The sequence below is a fragment of the Phasianus colchicus genome, chromosome 3 (assembly GCF_987193195.1).
Source record: "Phasianus colchicus chromosome 3, bPhaCol1.hap1.1, whole genome shotgun sequence".
Classification (NCBI taxonomy): domain Eukaryota; kingdom Metazoa; phylum Chordata; class Aves; order Galliformes; family Phasianidae; genus Phasianus; species Phasianus colchicus.
In genome coordinates this window covers 35,562,787-35,589,554 of record NC_143438.1, presented here as the reverse complement: position 1 = coordinate 35,589,554, position 26,768 = coordinate 35,562,787, and the positions used below count along the sequence as shown (strand labels likewise).

General features: G+C 38.3%; 1 protein-coding gene across 11 annotated transcripts; it reads right to left on the bottom strand.

Annotated features, from left to right (window-relative positions):
• Positions 1-134: 134 nt before the first annotated feature.
• On the bottom strand, positions 135-26,768 carry LOC116226277 (uncharacterized). 11 transcript variants are annotated; one of them, XM_031589088.2, is made up of 18 exons: positions 26,206-26,291; positions 25,768-25,854; positions 22,477-22,545; positions 22,047-22,077; positions 20,411-20,470; positions 19,880-19,960; positions 19,033-19,169; positions 17,508-17,630; positions 16,121-16,163; positions 14,846-14,965; positions 13,925-14,057; positions 12,544-12,589; positions 12,187-12,246; positions 10,401-10,508; positions 8,707-8,803; positions 7,543-7,743; positions 4,898-5,018; positions 135-3,081 (listed from the first exon to the last, which is right to left on the bottom strand). In XM_031589088.2, exons 2-17 carry the CDS (start codon positions 25,816-25,818, stop codon positions 4,939-4,941), a joined length of 1,440 nt encoding a protein of 479 aa, XP_031444948.2. In that variant the 5' UTR covers positions 25,819-25,854; positions 26,206-26,291; the 3' UTR covers positions 135-3,081; positions 4,898-4,938. The 11 variants fall into 11 exon arrangements, 9 of the variants coding, with proteins under 9 accessions (XP_031444948.2, XP_031444951.2, XP_089993404.1 ...); XM_031589091.2 differs by having other exon boundaries at positions 136-2,118; XM_090137278.1 differs by having other exon boundaries at positions 138-1,087.

The following is a 26,768-nucleotide window of genomic DNA, read 5'->3' as shown; positions in this document are numbered from 1 at the left end:
CTGGCTTTCTTGCTAACAATTAGCTTTTAAGCACTTTTTGTTTTCTTTTTTGCGAAATAAGCATTTTGTAGCACTTTTTTTTTTTTTTTTTTTTTTTTTTTTTTTTTTAACAAGGATGTATCTTCAGGAGTACACTTGTAAGTTTTCACTTATGCCAGCCCCATAAAGTTCTCAAAGACACATTTTCCACTTTGCAACACGTAATTTCACGCAGGAAATAGATCTATTCTGCAGTCAGCTGCTGAAGCAGTCTTCAAGCAGCCTGCAGGTCCCACTCTGCCTTCTTCTCCGACCACAGTAGCCAATCCCACCTCAATGCAGCTCAATCAGCTCACTGAAGTAATTACATTACACTGTCCCAGTTTGATCCTACATCAGCTACAAGTAAAACAGCACTGGAAGCATTCATCACACAAGGTCTCACGTACTTTAATTACCAGAATCTGAGCTCTCTTGGCTCAGACTTCAAATCTGTAGTCCATACTAGGATCGCTTTCACACCTTTTTAAGCTCAGCAACTCTAGCTTTTGAGTTGTATCTCATTCTGGCTTCCATCCTTCACTATTTACCATTTGGGGAAGCAAAGTCTTCACACAAAGCAGGGAGATGCTGGGTTATGAGTGTCTCTCTTACCTCCTGCCAGTATGTACTCTGAATCTTTATAGGAAGTGCTAGAGGTCATTTAAAACTTTTTCAATTGTATTTCACTCTACCTGCAGTGACAGAAGGTAGGTGTTAACAAGTATACTAAAAAGAATATGTTCAATGAAACATTAACAATATTGTGCTCCATGAGAATATTTTTAATTATGTTTCTAAAATGAACTTAGATAGTAACACTTCCTCTCACAAAAACAAAAAAAAAAAAACCAAACAAACAGTATTTGCATTTACAAAGTAGAAAAATACTTAAAATAATAATTTCAGTGAAGACATGGCAGTCACTATTAGCATTTCAGGTTTCACATACAGTACCATACCTTCAGGCATACTATATGCATTATGTACATTGATACCTAGATCAAATTCACAGACAGGGCCTGCTGCTTCAAAAGGGATAACCAACTCTTTACTGAGAAAGACAGTCCTAGAAGAAACAGGAAAAAAAAAAAAAACCAAGAGGAAACTAGCAACAGAATGAGACACATTGGCTTTAAATTGTGCAGGGGAGGTTTGGGCTGGATATTAGGCAACATTTAGTCTTAGAAAGAGTGGTAATGCATTGGAACACCACTGCCCAAGGAGGTGGTGGTCACCGTTCCTAGAGGTGTTCAAGAGAGGTGTATGTGTGGCACTGAGTGTCATGGGCGGGATGGGAATGGGTTGGAGGTTGGACTTTTTTCCCAACCTTAATGATTCTATAAGAGCAGAACATTTCCAGAACTATAACACAGCTCATTAACAGAGCTACACCTACTAAGTTTTCTGTTGCACAGTCAAAACTTTCCATTTCCTGTCAGTTCACCTGTGAATATCCTTCTCTTTTCCACTTTATACCTTCTAAGAGATGTTCAAGTTCTTCAATTTTGTTAAAGACAATTTCCCCAAAGCTCTCTGATGCCTCAGTAAAATATGGTGAACTAACATAAAGCTGAAAGAAAAATCAATTCCCTCTTGGTATAATTTTTCTTGTGTCTCACTGGTATTGTAACAATCAATGTATAACATCATATACAGTCAGTAACATTCCTTAAGTATCACTGATACAGTGCCTTTTTTTTTTTTTCTTCTCTTTTAAACCACACAATTCTAGCACAAGTTAGATGTTATCCTTAAAAACTGTTTTGGAATAGGTATACAGTTTTCTATTAGTGTGAGAACATACCAAGCCATCTCAAAACAAAGGCAGACAGAACAAACAAAATAATCTAGCTCTTTTACAGCTCTATTTGCACCAGAAAAGAAAGCTTTAAAGGGAGATTAATTGTACAACTGAACATGCTAGGTTAGACATTTTTTCCAAAAACATTTCCAGAAGCATACACTTTGTCATTTTTGCATTTGCTGTTTTGTCTTTGAGAAGTACACTGGCACTCTGCAGCACATCATTCAAACCACTCTGAATCAGTGTGCTATAGATTCAGAAGTCTTTCCATTTTCAGCATGTGCTTAATGGACCTGAGGAAAAAGAAATGCTGAAATCCAAGTAATTTCCCCTTGATTTTATTTCCACTAGAAAGGATTTCACAGCAAGTGAAAAAAGAAGCTGTTCCAGAGATGGCCATTTATAACAGCTGAATAGTCTATTATTTTAATTAATAGAATGTTCTGCACTATGAAAACAAAAACATGAAGCTGCTATTATTGCAGATACTTCAGGAAATTATTTGTATTCCATGTAAACTCTAAGATGTTTTTACTGATCAAGCACATCTTTATCAAGTAGACATGAACACCGTTCCTATTATAGTGAAAACAAGAGCTACAGTTCTACCTCTGTTTCTGATGAGAACATACTTAAAGGCATTCCAGAGATTTTTCATTATTACTTTAAAGCAGTAATTGTTTCCCGTTTTCTTTAACTGTCAATGAACTGTTTTCATTCCTAACTAACCATACACCTTAACTGCTGCTTTGTTACCTTATTTTTCATAGCATCTTGCATTCCAGGATGCAAAGATGTGAAAACACAAAGATGAGGATTCTCAATTTCATCCAGATGTCCAAAAACTGTAAGTTAACATTAAAAGGTCTGTTTGCAATCTGGCTCCACCATGATTAATTAATTAAAATCCTTCAGCATTACAGTCAAAAGCTGGTATGATACAAATATGATATTGATATCATACCAGCTTTTGACTGTAATGCTGAAGGACTTTAATTAGAAGCACTGAATGCTCCTCAGGAAGCAAATTTGACCCACTCAATTTAATTTTTTTAAATTCTTTTCCCCAAACATAAGTCTGTAACCATCTAAAATATTTTTCTATCATCCTACAAAATTAATAGCAGCTAACATACAGAATCTCTGACTATATACAGTCGAAAACACTATAACTATAGATTAAAAAAAAAAAGCAAAAAAACTCACTATAAAAGAGCATGAATTGAAGGACAGTATAAGCCAGCTTTCACTTCACGCTAAAATAAGAGAAGATAAAAGATTCTTTCACTAACAAGTCAGTGTTTTTTAACTATAGTCTGGTTACATCTCTTGAGATATATCCCTGAATTTGCAAGCAAGTCAACCTCTGCTGAGTTTGCTAACACTTCCAGTTAACTACTCTCCAAAAGTTACCTATAATCCATGCACTTATCTCAGAACTGAACTGACAGCACTGATTTGTTGCAATTTTTAATCTTTATTGAAAAACAGGAGACCAATTCATAATCCTTATATGGGAAGATACCCCTAATTTCAATAGCCTTTCAGTATGGCCCTGCAGCCACAGGGGATAATTTGACTGTTTGCTATAGGATGCATTTGTACTGCTGACTGCTGTAGTGGAAGACAAAGTTATTAGAAGACAACATGGATTCATGTTTGACCAATCTGGTACCTTTCTATGATGTCATGACCAGCTGGGCAGATGGGGGAGAGCAGTGGATGTAGTGCATTTTAACTTCAGCAAGGTTTTTGATACTGTATCCAACATCCTCATAGGTAAGCTTAGGAAGGGTGGAACAGACAAACAGACAGTGGGGCTGACTGGCAGAGCTCAGAGGATTGTGATCAGTGATGTAGGGTCTAGCTGGAGGCCTACAGCTAGTGGTGCTCTCCAAGAATCAGTACCATGTCCAGTCTTGCTCAACATCCTCATCAATAACCTAGATGAAGGGACAGAATGCACACTCAGTAAAATGGCTGATCATATAAAGCTGGGAGGAGTGACTGACACGTCAGAATGCTGTGCTGCCATTCAGTGAGATCTGGACAGGCTGAAGAGTTGGGCACAGAGGAACCTGATGAGGTTCAACACGGGCAAGTGCAGATTCCTACACCTGAGAAGGAATAACCACACACATCAGTACAGGTTAGGGGGTGACCTGCTGGAGAGGAGCTCTACAGAGGAGCTGGGTATCCTACTGGACAGCAAGCTGGCCATGAGCCAAGCAGTATGTTCTTGTGGTCAAGGAGGCCAATGGGATCCTGAGGTGCATGAAAAAGCGCACGCTGAGCAAATCAAGGAGGTTCTCCTCCCCTCTGCTCTGCCCTGGTGAGGCCACATCTGGGGTACTGTGCCCAGTTCTGGGCTTTCCAGTTCAAGAAACTCTCTTCTGGAGAGAGTCCAGTGGAGGGACACAGAAGTGATGAGGACCTGGAGGATTTCCCTTACAGGAAAGGCTGAGAGACCTGGGATTGTTTAGCCTGGAGAAGAAAAAACTGAGGGGGGAGCTTCTCAACACTTACAAATATCCAAAGGACAGGAGTCAAGTGGGTGGGGCCAGGCTCCTTTCAATGGTGCCCAGAAAAAGAACAAGGGGCAACGGGCACAAACTGAAACACAGAGAATTCCAAACAAACATGAGGGTGACAAAACACTGGAGAGGTTGTGGAGTCTTTTTCTCAGGAGATATTCAAGACCCATCTGCATGACTTCCTTGAAACCTACTGTAGGGAACTTGCTTTAGTAGGGGGTTAGACTAGATGATCTCCAGAGGTCCCTTCCAACCCCTACAGTTCTGTAATTAACTCTTACAAAGAGCCATAAAAATCAATAAGAAAAGATCAGACTGCTAATATACAGTGTGTAAAGATATTTAGGAAAATAATAGCTACTCATTTAAAAATAGAGGCCAATGGAAAAAGAAACAATATTAAATTTAATTGTTCCATACAGAATAGTAAGAATTTCAAAACGAAATTATTAATTAGAAGAATATCGTGCAGTATTTGGATATAGCACAATCAGCTACACTGAGTTCATATTAAGCAAAAGAATGATTTAAAACTTACAGAAAGTAAAAACTGCAATATTAACTTTGCTAACTGCCACGTCAGTGTGTGCTGCCATTGCTCGGTCTTCTCAGAGTCCCACTTTCAGTCAGGATCTTTACAACATTTGGAATATCCATTCCTTTGTTAAAGGTAAAGAAAAAAAAAAGAAAAAAAGAAACTAAATGCTTTGATAACACAACATTTAAAAGCACAAGTTATAGTGAAACATTTAGACTGATGACATGAGTTTGGAGCTCTTATTAAGTGAAAAATACACTGTTACTAACCAAAATACACTACACAATTGCCTAGAAGCTGTAAACCATATACTTATGAACAGCTGCACTGTTTCAGTTAAGGGTATATCTATTTTCCTCTAGTCTGTTACTGACTTTCAAAGATAACAGAATCACAGAACGATTTGGGTTGGAAGGGACTATTAAGATCACCTATTTCCAACCCCCTGCTATAGGCAGGGACACCTCCCTCTAGACCAGGTTGCTCAAAACCCCATCCAGCCTGGCCTTCCATGCTTCCAGGGAGGGGGCATCCACAACCTAGCTGGGCAACCTGTTCTCACCACCATCACAGTAAAGAATTTCTTCCTAATATCTAATCTAAATCCACCCTCTTCCAATTTAAAACCATTTCCCCTTGTCCCATCACTGACTCTACGGTTGATAATTAGGAAGGCATTACCATAAGTGCTCTGTTTTATCACTGTACCAGTAAGTCAGTGGTCTCTCCAGAGCACAAGCAAGAAGTTTATATTGCTCTGATGAAAGTGATGGCCATTACTTTGGGGGAGGGAGGAAAGTAGTATAAGAAACACAGGGACAGCTCAAGTGGTAACGATCACTCAGTGACCATAACCAAACGCTAAGGGAAGAATAAGAACACGGCAAGTATGTCTGAAGTCTGGTGGGTTGTGAGAAAATTACATTCTCCCAGCCTCAGTTCTTCTTTAGAGCAGGTAACTTTCCAAGTCTGTTATGGCAGACTTTTCAGTATTGCTTGGTGGATTTCACACTGTCTGACTCAGGTGATATTTTAATAATCAGAGCATCCATAGATCATCCACCTACTGCATGAAGACCACGTTGAAATCGGGTTCTCTCTATACTCTAAGTTTAGAAATCTGTTATTTCCTATGTCTTTTGATCCATAATTGCTGTTTCCACCCACTCATGATTTTACAGATCACTTATAACTTCAGTCATCTCTTTTCCAGGTCAAAAGCAGTTCTAGTTTTCTACTGTTTCTTTTTTAGAAAATGTTCCCATATCTTGCTGCCTTCTCTAAACCTTTGCAGCTCTATATATCCTTATATCCTTATATCATGTCTTGATATAAGGGAAATAGAACTGCGTGTTCTATTCCAGATATATACAACAACAAAATAATGACTCTCATCCTACTTTTCATTCTTTCCTTAATTCTTTGTACTCAGTTTGTTCTTCTGACTAGTAAGTTGTTATTCCCACTCCTCTAATGAGGAGTATTTTAAGTTCTTCATTCAACCAACACTTTAAATGCTCTGAATAATGTTGTAATCACAAAATTTTGTCATCCAGATACTCATCCCTTTTTCCAGGTCACATAAACAGCAAAGACATTAAGCACAGGATCACAGTTCTACTCGGACCTCCTCATTTGCTATCTGTTTATTTTTTAAACAACACAAACACTTCCTTCTTTTCCCACAGCCACTTAGTTCTCTTTGAAGCCTCTGATCTACCAAAAGTATCTATGAAAAGCTTCCTGGAATTCCAAACTGACTATATGAACTGGATAACCTTATCTGACTGCTTTGCTGTCCCATTTCAAACATCTGCAGGAAGTCTATATGGAAGAATTTTCTTCTTTATCTCTAACACCATCACCCTGAGTAGATCAAATTTATCCAGATGTTCACTAAATTTCACCCTGCATTTCTAAATAGTTTCTATTCACCTCTCCAACAGAAGGTGGTATTTTCAAAGTCCTCCTAGAAACCTGTACTGCCTCTGCACAAAACAGAGTTAACTTTCTCAGCAGCCCATGTGGTGCTGTGTTTTGGATTTGTGGCTAAAACAATGTTGATAATACAGCAGTGTAATTGCTCTTGCTAAAGACAGCTTTCACAAGCCTCAAGGCTCTCCCATTTTCTCTCCACTCACTACCCTCCCACCAAGTAGGCTGAGGGTGGGCAAGAGACTGAGAATGGACACAGCCAGGACAGCTTCCCCCCACCTTGCCAAAGTGATATTCCACATCATCCAACATCATGCTCAGTAATAAAAATGGGTGGAGATGAGTTGGGGAATGTTGTTCCTTTTCCCCTCCCCCTTCTGTCACTTAAGAAACTGTCCCAAAACACCTACATTGATTTACCAGTTACCACATAGATGAGATTCATTTTTTACCTAATAACAGTACGCTTGATTTTATTTTACTATTTTTTACCCTGCAGATGTTACTATGCATGAATGAAAAAACAATTAGTTTGTGTTTAACATCTATGTGTAGAGGCGTCCTAAACTGGCTCCTGTAAAAATTAAAAGGGAAAAAGTCCCCCCAGTATCTCAAAGTTCCTTCCCCATATAATTACTAACGTTTCACAGAGCTAAAATTGTTATATACATTTTCACACACGTTTGTGTCTTCAAGTATACATGAAATACCTCTGAAAGCTGGATTTGTAGCCGCTATTTTGTGTAGAGTAGCAGTAACTTCCTCAACATTCATATTTCTCACACTGTTCAAAAATTCAGTAGTGATGTTGTTCTCATACGCTGTGTCCAAAGAGCCAGTTGAGAAGTTTTGCAGTTCATCTTCCTCATTTATTGATAAGGACTTTTTAGCCGATCGGCTGCTTGAATTGTCTTAAAGAAAAGAAATACTGTTTTTCAGCTAGCGAGGATTCTGAAGGCTATTCATTACTTAGTTATCCAAATAGGGTCTTTCAAAGCAAACATTTCCAGTCTAGCACAGCATCATCATCATTAGTAAGGCCCACATCCAACTTCATTAATAACATTTTCACACAACTGACAAGTCAGGAATGATTTCTATTTACAGAAAATCCTGAAGGAACACAGGTGGCAGGTGGGTGAAAACCCCTTGTATTATCACTCACAAAAAGCAACTAAGAGTTCAAATTCTTTCATATTGCAAGTAATTGCAATTTTTGTTATTAGCACTGTATTAACTGAGGTCTCAAAAGTTCAAATTTACAGAAAAGAAAACTGACACTGTATAGAAAAAAAATGATGCGAAATAGATACACTAGTACTCTGGCCATATTTATCTCCAAATTTAGGACAGTAATTCCAATCATCTTATGTGAAAAGTAATAATTTGTTTATATTGAGAAGGAAATCCTCTCACAGAAATCCAAGATTTTTTTAAGACTCATCAGAAGCACTGAAGTCAGGCAGTGGAAATATGCAAATGTTAAACAAAACTTTCCATAACTTTGTTTATGCTACCATCTTGCTTGGACTAGATCTGCATTAAACCTCCACCAAAACCAGAAAAAGATGTTCCAAAAAGATAAAACAAAACAAAAGAGCTATACTTTGAAAGCCTCTTTAGAAAGAGCTGCTTTCAGGAAAATAAGAACTGATTACACAGTTAGAGTAAGATGAATGTTTATTAATAGGCTGCCTTTTCTGTAGAGGATGAAACAAACCCAAACCTATTAATCTAAATTACTTGGCTTTATTCTGCTTTTAAGCTCTACTTTTAGAGAAGCAGAAAAATAAAAGCAGCTTTCTGGAATTTAATCTTAACTACTGTTCCAATATTTAGATTAAAGCAATTTGAGAGTGTTATGCTAACGTTACCAGTATCAGAATCACTAATATCTGCCGAAGTCAGCTCAGATTGTTCCACAGAATGTTCCAATGCTTCTTCTCCATTACATTCATTATCTAAGAGGTCCTACAAGTTTGAAAAAAGTTGTGTTCAGCACTTCATCAAAATAAAACCCTAAAATGAAAAAATGCTACGCTTTAGTGACCACAAAAACAGATGAGATATTACAAATTTGAAAAACAAAAAGCTATTTGAAAATAATATAGCTGGCATTGAACTCCTATCCACACATTTCTTATGGCATCTGTCTATATCTAAAAAACACTGTTTTAGGCCAATTGTTGCTTATGGAACCTAATTCTCAGCCTGCCAGATTAAAAAAGCAAGTAGTTTGAACTCCAAGGATTTAAAATAAATAAATAAATAAATGTCTGTTGAAAGAAGTTCAGGATATGGAAGTGTCTTCTCAGGTCAGTTTATTTTATTTTCCTATAGCTATTGGGCTAGAAGTTACTTCAGTTAGAACTTGATTGTTTTGAAGCATATCAGATTTTGCCCTCTTTAAATATGAACATAAAAATCTTCTATGAAAGAACGTAAATTTATTAAGGAAGTTAAAAGGAGTAAACAATGAGAATTATAGTCATGAAATTTATCTTGGAGAAGTACTGCCTTTTTGAGGCAGAAAGAAAGCAGTCAAGATAGAATATCACAAGGAAAGAAACATTGCAATAACATTCTGAACTAATTAAAGCTTTTGATGACAACTGCCACACACTTTTTTTTGAATCATATGCTCTCTGATTCCCTACAACTTGTTTGGTTGATACTTATGTGGCATTTTCCACTTAGCTTCTCCTTTTTAAATAAAGAAGTAGTTATGTAGCTGGAGTACAAGGAGTAGCTGCTGTGGCAAAGGAAAATTTTGTTTGACTCTGAAATTCTATTAGAAAAGGCAAAAGGCAAAAAGGGCATGGTTTCTGATGACAAATATGTTAAATGGATTACCAACAAGAGGAAAGTTCCTACCATCCCTCTTGGATGTCAGTGTGGAGTCTGAATGTTACGATATCATGTAGTATGAATGGGAGAAACATGGGATACAAATGATTACCACAACAGACTCAGAAGAATTCAAGACACCTTCATACTGTGCTTATGGAAAGACAAGTCAGTCAAAAGCAAGAACAGAAGAGCAGGAGGGACTGGTTTCTGATAATAGAGCAAGAAAGAGACCTCAAAAGGAACAGCCTAAGAGTAGGAGCAAACGAAAAATTGTATAAGAAAGAAAACTGGTGTCAATAATGTTAGATTACACATTAGTGAACGAAGTGCAGGGCAAGGCTGGGAAAGGAAATACAGAACAAGACTATCAGGGAGGTCAGAAGAGATGAGAAAACCAATGGTTGGGATTAAAAAAGGGGGTAAATTTGAAGAAAAACTTAGATGCAAGGAAAAGCATGGGAAATACGGGCTAAAATGCATTTTGGCTTCTTGAAAAAGTATTAAAATTAATTTTAAAAGCACCTTTGAAGACAGAGCATTGAGACTACTCAACTGAAAAGCTGCAAGTCTTTCCTGTCATGACTTAAAAAATTCTTCAAGCATAAAATAGCCAAAATTTTCAATACATGTGCCATGATAACTTTAAGTAAATTATCTGTAATAACAAAAATCCCTCATCACATGAACCTATAGATTTGAAGAACCAAAACCTCATTACTTTTTTTGATGCAGCTTGCTGACGATAATCCACCAATGCATCTGTGAGAGTCTGTGTGACTTTTAGGATAAAAGCAGCATCATCTTCATTCAGTATCTCAAAACTTTGCTGGAAAAAAAGAAAAAAAAAAATCCACAACATAAAAATGTTTTCCTTTGAAAGATACAAGTATCACAACATATAAACAAATCCTGAAAGAACAATTTTATTTTTATATTTCTATCCTCCTGTCAGGTATGGCTGTAGTTACAAGGTAAATAAACTTTCTATTTCCCAGAAACCACAGTGGGAGGGGAAATAGGAGATGGTCCTAACAGAATATTGCATCAGCTATCCAAGACAATCATTTGAAAAGAAATAACCCCAGAATGTTCGTCGAAAAAAATGCAGGAAAATGCTTTCCCTTAAGGGTTTTGATCTCTGCCTGAGCAATTTGCATTTAAGTGAATACACAATTTCCTCCATGAGGCCAGATAGTCATAACCCGTTTCTCCACAAAGCAGCAGTAAAGCCAGAACACTTCTGAACTTGAAGATACATACCACCTTGCCTCATACTAGCTCTTTCCTTCTTCTAAAGAATCCCAAGGGGAAAATAAAATAGCTGAAACATAGAGGGCTCTCTTTGGAGAGAAAGTTGTAGTGCTAACAGCCCTCACAAAGACAGCTACGTGCATCATCCTTATGGCTATGCTAACAAAGTTCTTCTGAAAATAGTTCCACTGAGCACAATGTAAGCACAGTTCCACCCAGATTGAAGGCAAACACCTTTAAGTACTCCAAACAAAATTAAAAAATAATCACATGTAACTTGCACAAATTCATATGTGACAGCACAACAAGGACTAGATTATATTTGTATTGCTGATAGTATTTGTGTCTCCTGTTAAAAACTAGGAGGAAAAGGAGAAGTAGACTTGGGCAAGGATGTTTCAGCTGTCAAGTAATAAGAAAATTGAATTATTTTAAAGATAAAAGCTGAGCATACAGATTTTTCCTCACTTAAAAACTATGCAGTAAGAATAATCACTGAAAAAACTGGGAGTTATTGTATGATATAAAGAACAAGTCCAGAAAAGATACTTGTAAAATTACCGACTATGTAAGACAACTTTTGTGTCAGAAGAGGATTAAAGCAAAAATCAATAGAAACAGATAATGCAATCTGTGAAAACAAGACTGTAAATTGCTAACACTGAACAGTTTTCAGTCACAATCCCAACAATTTTCCCCTTGTTGTCAGAGGACAATCACGCTAAGAAAGAAGATGCACTACTAGAAAGGTACGATCTTTACAGTTTTGCTGTTAAAAGGGAAACGTGTATAGATATACAGACACACATACATACACACATGATAAATACTGCTTGAACTGCCATGCAGCAGTTGACTCACAGTAACTACTGTTAAAGATATACATTAAGTTCTTTGTGATGCTTTTAACAAAATTACCATTTCCACCACTTACCACTCTGAAATGAATGTGTAAACAACACACATTTTTGACAACTGAACAGAACTCAGCTGTTCTGCCAACTATTTTACAACCTGAAGAGATGGAATTTATTTATTTTTATTTTCTAAGTAAAACCACATTTCATCCCCTGAAAACAGCTTCTTCCCTTTGTTCATTTCTCAAATATTTTAGTACTATTAATTACCAACCGACTACTAAATAAGATCTTGATGTTGACTAACTGCTAATCAAAATGAGTAATTTTTGAGCACTCAGCAATTCTGTGAATTTTTCAAAAATGATATTGCAAGGCTTAAGATGTAATGCTTACCAGGTAACTCAGCAGTTCTTCCTGACTAGTGAATTCTTCAGCAGCTGCTGCAGATGCTTGCTGTTTAACATAAACAACATCTATTAGGTGCACTATTTAGAACTGCAATCAAAAGTAATAATTATTGGTTATTCTGGATGCTTGCTCTAATTTAATTGTGTGTGCTTGTACAGAAAAATATGCTTTCGCAACAAAATCTGAAAAAATGTTTTTAAAGTTTTGCATAGTAACTCACGGGTAATTTGTTGTTGATAATAATATTACTAATTTGAATAAGCAAAAGCAAACAACATTGCCATATATTATTATCCCAACTATGTGTAAATTGGAACAATCCATTAATGAAAAAATATTCACCTCGACTTCCTCATTTTCTTCTTGCAGTTGTACATTGGTCTCACATCTTTGGATAGAAAACAGATGCTATTTATTATATTAAATAATACACACAAACACTCGCATGCACACACACAGACTCCCCACATGGTTGATCTATCAAGCAATTGATAATCATTTAAATTATTGACACACTACACTTTGAAAGATGTCTCTGAAAGGTTATCATTCCCTTGCAGACATTTCAGGGGGCGCAGATATCATTAAAAAGATTAAAAAAAAAAAAAAAAATAGCATTTTATAGTATGGCCATAGAAATACTAGGCATACAAAGACTGATCTGGCTTAAATTTATTAACCCTTATTTGCACAGTTCTGCAATTACAGCCTTCCAAGATCACAATCACCCAGGACACCCATTGGTGTCTGGTGAAACCTAGAAATGAATGTCTGAGATATTATTAGCTCCCTGTATGGGAACTGTTGAGTCACAGCCTGAACCACTGATTGAGCACCTGGGGAAAGGACCCAGTCAGCCTTGGGAGCACAGATGAAGGCAATTCACCTGTGTGACTGGAAGGGGTGGAGCCTGGCTGCACCTCTCTTAGACCTCATGTAAGGGCTGACTGCTGCTGGGGAAGGATCTCTTTCTGGAGATCTCGCTTTGGTGAAGCTTTCTTCTGTCAATCTGGAATCTTCTAATATGGGTGAGCAATCTTCTTCCCTTCCTTTATAGCACCTATCTATTGTGCTGGTCCTTTCATCATCACACCTTTGTTGTAATGCTTTTCCTGTCACACTAATCTGTTCAATTGCTACACTCCTTATTTCTGATGCTTTTACAAACTAATTTACTCTCCAGATTAAGATCTGCTACAGTCCTTTCAAAACCAGACAAATAAATATAAAGATTCAAAAACATGGACTTGAATTCAATTGTTATTAATCCTTTTCCTTAACGTCTGCCCAAGAGCAAGGCGAGAATCCTACAGAAAGACATTTTTCCTCTTACTGTGTAACAATAAATAAGCAGAAGGTGCCAGCTCTTCTTGGCTGATAGATATGCAACTAGTTTAAAGTTAGGAAACAGAGGGGATATTTAAATCACTAGGAAATGTTCTTTTTTAATTCATAAAACAAAGTTTGTGTATTAAGAATAACACTGCTAAAAAGTAATCACATCTAGAGCAAATCTGAGGTAAATTTACATATTTTCTGTTGATAAGAGGAGCTTATAGCCATGCACGCAATTTCAGAAGACATGCATTCTACTACTTTAGCACCCACTCCTTTTCACAGTACACTCTATGCAAATCCACTGTAGGCAGTCATCATCTAGAACATTTCCCTTCAAGTAATTTAATGATTTCAGGGGTGATGGATTTATCTGGTTTTGTTTTACTTTTCAGAACTGCTGCCTTCTTCAGTGAAGTTGCCTTTAGTGCTTTCAACAGCTGTGTTAGTTTCACCCTTCTCGTCTGGTGTTGCCTGTTCTTTCTGACAGTGTTCCTGCTCCTCTTGAACATTCTTTTCTTCTAAAGACAATAAAAAACAGCTTTTAGTAACAGTTTTCCAACATTCTAATTTAAGTATTCTTTGCTTGGATTTTTTTTAAAGCAATATTAATGAGATCTGGCGGTGTAAATAATCTAATGAAATAAAATCAAAACCAGAACCTAAATATCAAATGCTTGTGCTTCATAGCTGAACCAAGTCTATAATTCTGACCAGAAATATTCTAAATGAGAATAAATAAAATGCATTTAGATGGTAGCCCACTTCCCCCTCTGACATAAGTTTACTAAAAGCAGTAACTTCTGACATGGCAGGACTTCTTCCATTACATGGCATTCCCTAATTTTAACATTTGATTCTGTTGTTTTCAAAAAAATACATATTATTCAGACATTTTACATGATCAAAAAATATATATCTATTTTACTTTCTTCTTATTCCTGAACAAACAGTCTGGCCTGCAGCTTGTTCCAATTTGTTTGTTGTTTTAACCCTGACACTGAAGAATGTTCAGTATGTTCAAAAAAGAACCTGGGCCCCTTGCTCCAAAAATAAAATAAAAACAGTTAAAAGTTCTGCTTATGAATTCTGTTTCTGTTCTAACATAACCAGCTATAGCAACTTTAAGTAAACCTGGACAGTTTTCTTCACTAGGATTATTCTTTCTGCCTGCCAGATCCCAAGCCCCACATGCTGTGTAAATACAACATCTACAGCAGAGCATTGCTATTAAAACCATAAACAAGTACATACTGAGTAAATTCATGCAGTGGTACAAGTTTAAAAAACAAAACCACTGTTCTCTGACCTTGAATCGGATCTGGCAATTTTCCATCCTTGATTTTACAGTCCATTCCTTCTTCATTACTAAGTGATGCATCCACATGCTGAACTTTAGCTTTTGATGGGCTATCATCTGCATTAGGATCTAAACAAACATGCTTGAAATGTAGCAAGATGGACAATATCTTGATAGAAGTTAAAAGGAAATTATTTATAGTAGTTCTGAAAGTTCACCTGAACTGTAACTAGCACTGTTTCTGTGTATTACTAGCTATAAACATGAATAAGTTCGTATGCATTATTATGTGACAACATATAAAAGATTAACTAAAAGTTTTAACTATTTTATACCCAGGCTATAGCACAAAACTCTTTCTTAAAAGAACTAAATATTATAAAACATAGTAGAATGCTACACTATGTGCAAAATTAGACTCATTAACTGAAAGGATTCTGAGTAGGGTTTAACTTTTTTCAAAGCTCCTTTCCAGATTTGAAATGGATAACTTTCCTCTTTAGAGCACATTATTGCTAATTGAGATCATGATAGAAATAATCTCCACATAACTTCCATATTTTACAACACAGTTTACATATTAATATGCATTAAGATTAGTATATTAGTTTTAATCCAAGTCTCCACATAAGTCCTAAAACCAGAGTTCTGTAACAATTCCTATCCATTTCCTTGAACAGCACACAGCTGAACTGTCTGTCTACCCAGATGGTAACAAACAAGTTGTGGGAGACTAAACTGAGTGGAGAAGTCTCACAGATGCCGTGTTCCTACAGCTTTCTGAGCACCAATGGCTGGTACAACTGAAGGCTTTCTTCCACAGGTAAGAGATTTACACCTGGCTCTTTGGACTGCTTGGTAAATGTACACATTGAACTCCAGCCTGCTCCTTCTGCACAGTTCCCCAGAAAGCCTCTGAGTAGCTGGCACAGCAGAGACTACAGTTGTAAAAAAAAAAAAAAAAAAAAAAAAATATATATATATATACATTTCTGCAAAACGAGGAAGACTTTTTAGTATTGTGGATGAGGGGGGGGGATGGAAAGAAGGAGAGAGAATGCTGACATAAATAACATGTCTCTCTAGTGACTCATGGAGAAAAAAAAAACTGTCCATCCAACAAATTTTCAGTATAATAGACCTTACAAAACACACTAACAACATACTCACACAAGGTCATTCTGACCAAAACTTTCGACCTGCCCTGAAATAAAGCTGTTTCAGAACAAAACAAGTTTACCCGGGTCAGAAATGTATGGGTTACATCCCAGTGAACACACTTACATTCTTGCCATCTTTTCCTGATTACTGGAGTTTCTATAACAACCTAAAAATACAAATAATTATTGCAAATTATAAATTAAAATAATATAAAATATGTTCTAAAATAATATATAATAGTATAGATATTATCAAATAATTATTACAAATAAGACCCAGTTCGGTATTTTGCAGATAAAATCTCATGTATTTCATTAAATATTTACTTTGTATTGGTTTGACCAGTAACATTAAACACAACAGTGTAAAACCCTGAGTAGATATTCAAATGAAATATAAAATAGCTGGATTATGAAAGATATATCAAATTAATAACAGATTATGCACTTCAAAGTTCCTTAAACCAATGATGAACTTGTTATGGATGCAATTCAACTGTTCTGTTTCTGATGTGGTTTTTTTTCATAGACAATCTACAGCATATCTGTATTATATATAATTCTATATCCATCAAGAAAAATCTGAAAATAAACATATACATGTATATTATTTCCATGATCATGCCGGAGAAGTATTAATCACATTATGTTGGTTTGCTTGCAAACAATAACATCCTGTGTGCAAACAAATTCCGTATGTAAGAACCTACAACTTTGCCAGAAGCCAGACCTTGCATAATTTAACATTTAAGATTTTGGTCCTGTACAAAGACAATACTTAATAGTATTATTAGCTCTTGCCAAGAAGCACTGCTTAACAAGCATGGTGTTGACAGACACTGAAATCAGTATGAATTTAAGGCATAGCATAAAGACTGATAAGTATCTGAATCAAGTTGTCTTTTAAGCGTTATTGTGGTATAAACAACAACTGAAAGCAATATGAAGACATCTTCATAAGAACGTGATTCTAACAGGACTGCCTCACAACAATTTACACTCATGGTGCTCCTATGATGCCAGGCCATTGCTGAGAACCTCAAAACTACCTGCAAACTTCCACTCCTTACTCACTTTTTTTTTATCTGATTCTTTTGTCAACTGCCACAGGATGCTAACAAAGCAGAAACTCATTTGGGAAAATATAAAAAACAGTTTCCTGGCAACAATGAAACAAGTTATTTTGCACATGCAATTGGGAATTGATTACATATCAATATAGATATTCTGGATGTTGTGCTCCACACAACTGTGTTTCTGTAGGCTCAGGTAGCTCAAGTATTATTTCAAACAAGAGAAATACTTATGATGAGAATGACCATAAGAAAATTTCATCCAGGATACTCTCAGTACTCTCAGTAATATTAAGAAGATAAAAATACTTCTAATAAAGGTTAAAAAGAATTTTAAAAAGTTTTCCTACCATGCCAAGCATATCCACCCACTATAAAAGAAATAATTTTCAGTTTATTTATTATTGTATACATTCTGAAATTCTTGAAGAAATGTACCTTTAATTGTTTTCTTCCTTCTTTCTTCTCAATTGTTAATGCAACTTGCCTAACTTTTCTGTTCAGTTCAGAGCCTTTTCCCTTAACTTCATCAGATTCTGCTATCTCAGGATAATGTTGTTTCTAGATAAATAAGGAAATGGAAATCATGAAGTCACACTTTATCCCATGCAACTTTTTCAAGCTTTGCAACAGCTAATGCTCATGGGAGAAAAATCAATTTGTATGTATACAAAACAGAAGGTATTAAAATGTTTAGGTACATAATTGCAGAAAATGAAGAGGACCAAGGCCAAATCTTCTGCTCAAAGCAGGCTCAACACTCAAATCTGAACTGGTTGCACAGGGCTTTGTCCATTTGGTCTTAAAAAGCACTGGAGACAGAGATTCCATGATTTTTCTGGTCTATCTGCTCCAGTATGTTTGACTGTCCTCGTAGTGAAAACCTTATGTCAGCCAGGAAATTTCCCTGCTTGAATTCACATTCCTGCCAAGCATCTCCACAAAGGGCTTGATTCTGTCTTATTAACAACCTCCCATGAGGTACTGAAGGACCAGATTCTCCTGTAACTTTTTCTTCTCTAATCAGAACAAATCCAACTACCTCAGCTTCTCCTCAAAGGAGGAGTACTTCTCATCTTGGCAGCTCTCCACTGGACTTACTCAACCTCATCAGTGACTTTCTTGTTTGCAGGAGCACAAAACTGGACACAGTATTCTAGATACAGCCTAAGAGATAACAAGAAAAGGGAAATAATCACTTCCCTTGATCTACTGGCTATGCGCTTGTTAGCAACACTGAGTTCACTGTTGCCAATATCCATCATCAATGGATATTGATGCCAAGGTACACTACTTAGTCATCTACAGATGGCTGGCCACAAGGACCTCTAGTTCTTATTCAGAACTAGCCTGTCCCACTAAGGCTAACCTATCCCAGGTGCATGAATTAAACATTATCCTTGCTGAAGCATGACTACTATGTTTAAGAATATAACATAGACGCAGTAAGCTTCAGAACTGAAGGGAACAGTTCAAAGCTAACAAGAAATACAAGAGCTAATAGCATGAAAACCATCAATACAAATCTCACTGAGCATATCCAGCTGAGTTAATTGCAGAACCAATGCAATATGTCTCATAACATTAGCTTCTGAAAGATGGAACAATTTCTTCATTGGTCCAGTTCTTTATAATACATTTTTTAAATTAAAAATCTACTTGTAGTCAATTACATGATGGGTTTTGTTAATGGTGTTGCTGGCCAAACAAAATAAAATAAGCAGACAACTCAGTGTCAGCAACTCCCAGGCATACATACTATCGTTGAGGTGAATTCTAAATCTATTTTTTAGAACATAAACCAATTTGCATGCTTACAGCATAAATACATAAAAGCTTTTGTAAGAACATAACAGCCTAAAAACATGCTTTTTTAATTAAAAGATACAATTTCCAATTTCTCTAGTTAAACAAAACAAAATCTACAACAACAAAACAGAAGTATTTTAAAGTAAAATCTTACCAGGTATGCCAGTCTGTGCTTGGAGCCACAAACATGCATGAACATGTTGCTCAGTCCTGTTTTACAGTGGCACAGTTGACACTCATAGAGAAAAGGAAAATTATCTTTTGATCGATATTCAATTATATAATTAAGTCCTGCATTGATTTATTAAAAAAAAAAAAAAGAAAGAAAGTTTGGAATTTTGATGTTTGTTGAAACAATGTGTTCTATATTTTGGAACTTAAGAAGCAAATAATCAGTGCTAGCTACAAAAGAGATACTAAAAGAAACTATCAATACTGCATGTCAAACACATGAATTAAGATTTTCAAAACTACAAGTTATTCTATTTTTTGGCTGCCTTGTCTTCTAGACGTTTTCAACATCAAAGATATAAAATGTCTTTAAGATGCCTTATGTTTACCACATAGAACTTGACACAATGAAAAAAAAATACTTAAAAATTAATAGCAACATTAAAAAAAAAAAAAAAGCACTCAGAAAGGAATCTATTTCTCTGTACATTTTAATATATGCCCCTGTAGTTATTTTTCCTGTCCATTCCATTCTCCCTTTCCTCCTCAGGATGAGCCAGTACATCAGAAAAAAAAAGAAAAACTTTGATTTAAATGAGTGTTACTACCATACCAACTTAGGTTGTTTCTAGACCACAAAAACATTCTATGTTAAATCCAATAATGCTGCCACTAAGATGAGTTTCTCTCATACCACACCACTTTATCTCAACGTACACACACAAGAACTAGATAATGTATAATAAAGACTTACATTTTAAAAAATTGCTCAATATTCTTCAAAGATAAACATCACACAAGCAAGCAATTACACTATTAAAAACTCTCACCAAGTGCAGGTTCTGAATCTTTACATGTATTAAGCTGTTCTTCCAAGGTCTGTCCATGATACCTTTCTGGCTTAGCTTGCACTGTAAGATAAAATTGCTTTCATGTAATCTCACATTACAAACCCACCAGTCAGTCTTCACAGTCTCAAGTCATGACACAAAACTCCAAAATGAAATGAAGTCCTCACTCCAACCTCTGGCCCAGAGAACACCTGCTAAGTAATTCACACGTAAGTGAATTCCTGCTTGTAATGGGCCCTACATCACGAATCAAGTCAGCTATCGAGTAACATAACCCCTAAAGTCCAATTTGCACTTTCTATAATGTCAAGCTTGCAAGCATTGTTCTAGGTGTTATTATAAAATGTTCTGCAGATCAGAAATAAAATTGATAAAAATGAACTCCAAATGATTTTATGTGGTTCAGACAGCTGTACCTCAAAACATTTTCTTTTGCCTATTTCTTTTTTTTGTTTGTTTTTTTGTAATGGGGTGGTGATAGGTATAGGGAAGGGCATTAAGCATTCTTACCGTAACCAGGAAGTTTTACAGGTACTTTCACTCGGTCCCCTGTGCCATTTGCAGTTTTAACTAAAACACAAACCAAAACTAAACTAAAAAACCCACAAGTGAAAATTACAATGTGATGTTTTCAGCAAAAAAAAAAAAAAAAGACAATACACATTTATACCAAACAACCGCATATGTCTTTATTAACACAATGAAGCAGGCAGAGGAAGACCAACTCAATCACTAGGTATCTCACAGCACGGGGATAAGCACATACCATAAAATTAAATTCTTAAAGAGTGGCTTGAATTGTAAGTAATTTTGGCTGTAATTTAATATACATAGAAGGCAATCTGCAACAAGGGAGAAGTCCGACTGATTCTCTGCAATGCAAATCTCTCTTATTCTATAATTAACAAAGCTTCCATTCATAAATTTCAGGTCTTCTTAATCTAATACATCACAGCAGTTTAGTTTAAATCCACTGAACTTGAGACACTTAAACCTCTTGCCTCCCAGTGTACCTGATTCAGCCCATAGCCTTCCTACCTTTTCTAAAAGCTCTGCAGCTATCTTCTCCCCAGCTATTTTTTCTGTCTGCATATGGCATCTGATAGTGTTGGAGCTGCAGAACCTTTAGAAAACTACAGTAAACAACAAACTCATAATATGAGTTGTGCACTGTACAAAGCTGTAAATATATTTTGGTGCATCACGGAGTAGCAGAACAGCTATAGCTATGTCCTCATTCCTAGTGGAACTAGAGCAGTGCATAAAAAACTGGAAAAGCTTTAATGATAAATTAAACCTATTAAAGTCCTTTGCTTCAGCTAATTATTAAGATCATAAAATCATAGAATGGTTTGAGTTGGGAGGGACCTTTAAGATCACGTAGTTCCAACCCCCTGCTATAAGTAGGGACACCTCCCTCTAGACCAGGTTGCTCAAAGCCCCATCCAGCCTGGCCTTCCATGCTTCCAGGGAGGGGGCATCCACAACCTAGCTGGGCAACCAGTTCCAGTGTCTCACCACCCTCACAGTAAAGAACTTCATCTTGATATCTAATCTAAATCTGCCTTCTTCCGGTTTGAAGCCATTTCCCCTTGTCCTGTCACTACCTGCCCTTATAAGAAGTCTCTCCCCAGCTTTCCTGTAGGCCCCTTTAGGATCCCAGCTCTCCCAGCCTGTCCTCGTAGGATAGGTGCTCCAGCCTTCTCATCATCTTCATGGCCTTCCTCTGGACCTGCTCCAACAACTCCACGTCCTTTTAGCGTTGGGGGCCCCAGGAATGGACAAAGTACTGAGGGGTTAATAAGCTCTTTTATAAACCAAATAAAAAGTGTGCATTGAGTAGGTATATGGTTTGGGAAGCATGCTTTTTTTCAAATGTATTTTAAATCTTGAAGGTCTCAAATTCTCTGACATTTCTCAAAAGTTAATGTAGGTGATCATCAGTATTGCAGCCAATTAATCTTAATAAACTTTTCTTGTATTATTATTATTTTTTTTTTCTGTAGGATTATACAGTTACATCACTAAAGAACACAAGATAGGTCTTAGAGCACAAATCTCAAGAAAGTCTTTTTTTCCTCTAAATTGAGGCAGGCTGAAAGGAGCATCTATAAATAAAATAGGAAGTAAAAAATCTTGCACTTACCAATGCCATGAGCCTTCAGGGCTTCTTCAACCTAAGTCATCAATCACCAATGAAGGAAAAAGTCACTTGTGATTCAAAAAATAGCAATGTTGAAGTTTCATTGTTAATAAAAGAAGTTAGATTAACAGTAATACTCTAGATTACCTCCAGAAAATTATATTACACTCAAAAAAGGATAACTAGGCAAAAATAAGTACATTATTTAAATATTTCCATTCTGGACTTATTAACAGTCCTATATTCTCCAACATTCTGATGTATTCTGTTCACTAATCCACAATACAAGGCACAAATTTTTATACACCTTTTCTGATGTTATTAATGTACCAAAAAAAAAAAAAGAGAGAGAGAGAAAGATTTCAAAGCCATATTCTACTGTTAAGTAAATCTAGAAAATCTGACATAAGGTGCACTGAAGAACTGGTCTTACCTTCTTGTGCTTGAATCCAAGGAAGTGAGTCTGCAAGTTTAATGCGGAAGCACACCAGATTTTGCAAATCTAGGTTAAAGAACAGAAGTATTTCTAGCATTGCACACAAGCCAGCAGAAAAAAAAAATAATGCTTTAGAACAAAAACACAAGTTCAAGGCTCTTAAATTGCCAGAAACTTTCAATCCATCTGCTGCATCTACAATTTCCTAACATCTAGCTCCTGACATGCCTATGACTTCTTGTATTCCTGCACCCTGAATCCTTATAAAAGTATAGTTCTGTGTTCCTAATCTTTACTGAGCTGGCAAAAAAGTGACACCAGAATAAACCAAAGTTGACTGCTTTATTGTAGGAAATTACCAGGTTTGCTGTGTCACACTACAGGGCAACCGTAAATCAGCAAAGAATTGAGTTGGGCTTGAGGAAAGGCAGGAGCCAAAGCACCTGAGAGATGTGGAGGTGTGTGGTTTAACTGTGGTGACCACAGTGACAGGGTGAGGCCTGGGCTGAAACCAGAAGAGCAACCACACGTCTATATCAATCAGTCCTCCATTTCTTTAATTAACAACACAGTAAGATTAATTAGATGCTCTTTAGCATAGGATATGTGACCCAGTCCCAACTCCTAGCATAAATCTAGTCCCTTTGTCAACAATTTGTTGAGATGAGATGCTCTGTTTTCTTGAGCAGAATGATGGGTCTGACTGTGGAATATGGCCCAAACAGAGCCCGCTGAAGAAGGGGAGAAGTTGTGCAGGACTAGAGAACAGGACAGGGTGTAGGTCCAGTAGCTGTCCTCTGAATGATAACAAGAACTGTCCCTGCCATGCAGGTTGGATAAGGCTGTAGCTATGCCTCGTTACACCATTCCCTCCAACTGCCTCCATTTACCTTAGCTATGCCTAACCATGTGCGACTCATGTCAAGGGCCTGAGCTATGACCAGAAGTTATCAAGGAAAAGAGAAGTGCCTCTGGCAAAAACATGGCAACCATAAAACCCTGTGAATTAACCTAGGAACAATCCTTCACATTTTAGGGAACTGAAAGTGGGGTATTAAGGAACCAATGGAAGTTTCTCCGCTTTTCAGCAAAGTCAAATGTTTTTCATACCCTGCTTATATCTCATGTATGCAACAGCTTCCTCAGAATTTCATAAATTGCTTTGGTGCACTTGATCTGTGTCAGTGAAGTGCACCACAATCACTGTCTTTTTGCTGGGTAAAATAAAGCAGAGAATGGGGTGGGAAACTGACTCCTCTTCCTTTCCCCATTGGCATGCACACCTCTTTCAGTAAGGAATTGCACTTCTGTTACTTTGCAGATGATACCCAGGTGAATTGTTAATATAGCTTAATTAGTTAATGTGTAGCCTTAAGATATTTAGCATGAATGCAGCTACTGTATTTATCAGCAGCACTACTGAATCTGTTTAATACACTGCCTATACAAGCTATCAATCACTTTGCAAATCTGTTCCAGTGAAAACCCCTGAGAGGTTTTAACAGGCAAACACTGACTCTGGTCAAGGCTATACAAAATCCTTTGGACATAAATGATTGACCAAGTCTGGGACTAAGATTGGGCCTAGCTGCATCCGAACTCCTCTCAGAGAAGGAACTTAGAAAGCAAAGGGGGACCTTTCTGAGGCTTGTGACCCAACAGAAGAGCTTCCCCAACCAGCCAAGCATCATATATTTATTTACATACCTGTCCTCTTAAGCACAGAGACCTATTTTGGAAAGGCAACTCCTATTACACCTTCTTGAACATCATTAATAGCAATAACGATCTTAAACTAAGAAACGATGCTTGTCTTAGTGTGTTCTGTATTTGTAAAACATGTAGCAGCAAGACCTCATGGTTATTGTTACTTGGGATTCTGAAGTTCATAGCAGCCTCTGAAAATATTTTCTGTTCAAGTTTTGAAAAAATAGTGCAACCTTTAAACTTGTGAGCTTATAAGGATCACATAAAGTGAACAGTATGGAACAGAGAACACACAGAAAATGCAAGACCATTAAAAAATGCTACTTAGGAAGGCTGATGTCGGTTACAAATGGAAATACTTCTTGAGTAGAACAGAGGCAAACCAGCAACCTAGCACTGCCAGAAGCCAAAGTGAACACAGCTATTGTTTTCACTGGTATTTGCAAGGAGTAGAGCTGGCACAGGAATTGAAACTCCCTTGTCTGATTTGAATTCAAACCAACAAACCTCAGCAAGTTTTTTCAAGATACTAAGAAATGGCAAATACATTTGTAACGAGGAAAGATAACAGCAAGGAACCTGCATCACAAGCTTTAGCTAGAAGCTAAAGACACTTTAGTCTCTCATTTACTGCCAGACCCCGTGTACTACATGCACTCCTAGCAGGATGTCATTACAGAATCACAGAATATCCCGGGTTGGAAGGGACATGTAAGGATCATTGAGTCCATCTCATGGATCCACACAGGAACAGGTTAGGTTGTGGATGCCCTGTCCCTGGAGGGCCCGGGCATCCTGGTCTAGTATTAAATGTGGAGGTCGGTGGCCCTTGCATGTGGCAGGGGGATTGGAGATTCATGATCCTTGAAGTCCCTTCCAACCTTGGCCATTCTGTGATTCTTTGATTCTGTGAACACTCAAAACTCAAGCCTTATGTCTGAGTGTGATGTCCAAATGCTCCTTGAACTCCAGCAGCCAGGGACTGTGCCCACTGCCCTGGGCAGCCTGTTCCATGCTCACCACCCTGGTCAAGAACTTTTTACTAAGGCCCAAACTGACCCCTTGATGCAGTTTCATGCCATTCTGTTGGGTTCTGTCATTGGTCAGCTATAGATCTCCTCCTCAAAAACGAATTCACCACATAAACAGGAAATACTACAGGGGGTCAGCTTCAGGAAGCCCATTGCTAGCAGTAAGTAAACACAAGAAATATGAGCGTTGCAATGCAGCACTGCTCTGAAGACCCCACCAGTTGTACAAAATCACTGATCTACAGTGATTTTCACCAGGCAGTGCACACCAGCCTTCAGCCAATGACCGTGTACTAACATCAAGACTTTTCCTTCCTTCTGAGAGAGGAAGTAGGTGAGGAAAGAAGTATCCGATTCAGAACATGGTCAAAGATTTCCAAGAAGAAAAATAAAAAAATAAAAAACGACCAACTGGTTCTGCACCAATTTTGTTCAAGATTTAAAAAAAAATAAGAAACAGAACTCAGAACAGTGCGTACCCGGTTTGGTTCAATTTTGTTCTAGCACAGTTACGTGGCATTTGTTACAGTCCTCAGTGAACAATACTTACATTGCAGTAGAAAGGGTTCACCTGCTTCTTCACCTCCGCCTCGGGGTCCATAGCTGCCCTTTAGGTGACACAGGAGCTCTGGGAAGACTACGGAAAGATGGCAAGCTGTTATTGCAGCGCCAGGAAACCATCCGCTCCGCGCATCCGAGCCTTACGCATATTCCAATTTTAACTCGTCCTCAGCGGCATTAAGCCTCTAAACCTGCGGCCTAACGGCGGTATTTTTAGCTCGAACGCCACGGAAAGCAGCAGTTCTTCCCCCGAAGCTTCCTTTGAGCGGCACAAAGCCCCCAGGAGGTCACACGCGCCCCCGAAGCAGAACAAAGCCGAACTATTCCCAACGTCCCCGCGTTCCTCGAGCCCGAGAGGCGGCTCCAGAGCGCGAGAGGTCTCGGCCACGCTTCCCGGTGGGGACGGTGCCCGGGACGCCGGTCTTACCGCCGGCCCGACGGCGCCCGCAGCCAGCGCGGCGCGGCCGCCTCCTCCCGCGGGGCCGCTCGCGCTCGGGCGGCGGCGGGGCCCCGGCTCGCCGCCTCCCCCGGCGGCCGCTGGGAGCGCTGCTGAACGGCCGCCGGGCGCTGTCGGAGGTAAAGCCCGGCCGGGGGCCGAGCCCCGGCGTGGCGTGAGGGGTTGGGGTGCCGCCGGACTGCGAGCCCCCTCGGCGCCTCGTGGCAGCGCCGCGCCCTCCCCGCGTCGCGCCTCCTCGCTGCCCGGTAGGGCCGGCTCGCCCCCCGAGGCCGCGCCCGCTGCCCGCTTCCTCCGGGGAGACGGCGATCCAGCGCGGGCTTTGCGGGGAGCTGCGGAGCGGCGGCGAGCTGCCGGCGGGGGGGAGCAGAGCGGGGCGGGGGCGGCGGCGCTTTGTTACCGGCCCGGGGGAAGCAGCGCGCGTCTCGCCGCACGGCGCGGCCTCGGCGGGAAGAGGGGTAGCGGCGCACGGCCTCCATCCACCCATCCGTCCCTCCGTCCCTCCGCGGTAGATGTTGCTGAAACCGCGTGTCAGC

Excerpts from the sequence above, each read along its gene's own strand:
- LOC116226277 (XM_090137276.1), bottom strand. The coding sequence starts at position 25,818 with ATGGACCCCGAGGCGGAGGTGAAGAAGCAGGTGAACCCTTTCTACTGC. Across the intron at positions 22,546-25,767 it reads TGAACCCTTTCTACTGCAAT|ATTTGCAAAATCTGGTGTGC; the intron begins GTAAGTATTGTT and ends TCTTTAACCTAG. Across the intron at positions 14,058-14,845 it reads ATTGCCAGATCCGATTCAAG|AAGAAAAGAATGTTCAAGAG; the intron begins GTCAGAGAACAG and ends TATTGTCTTTAG.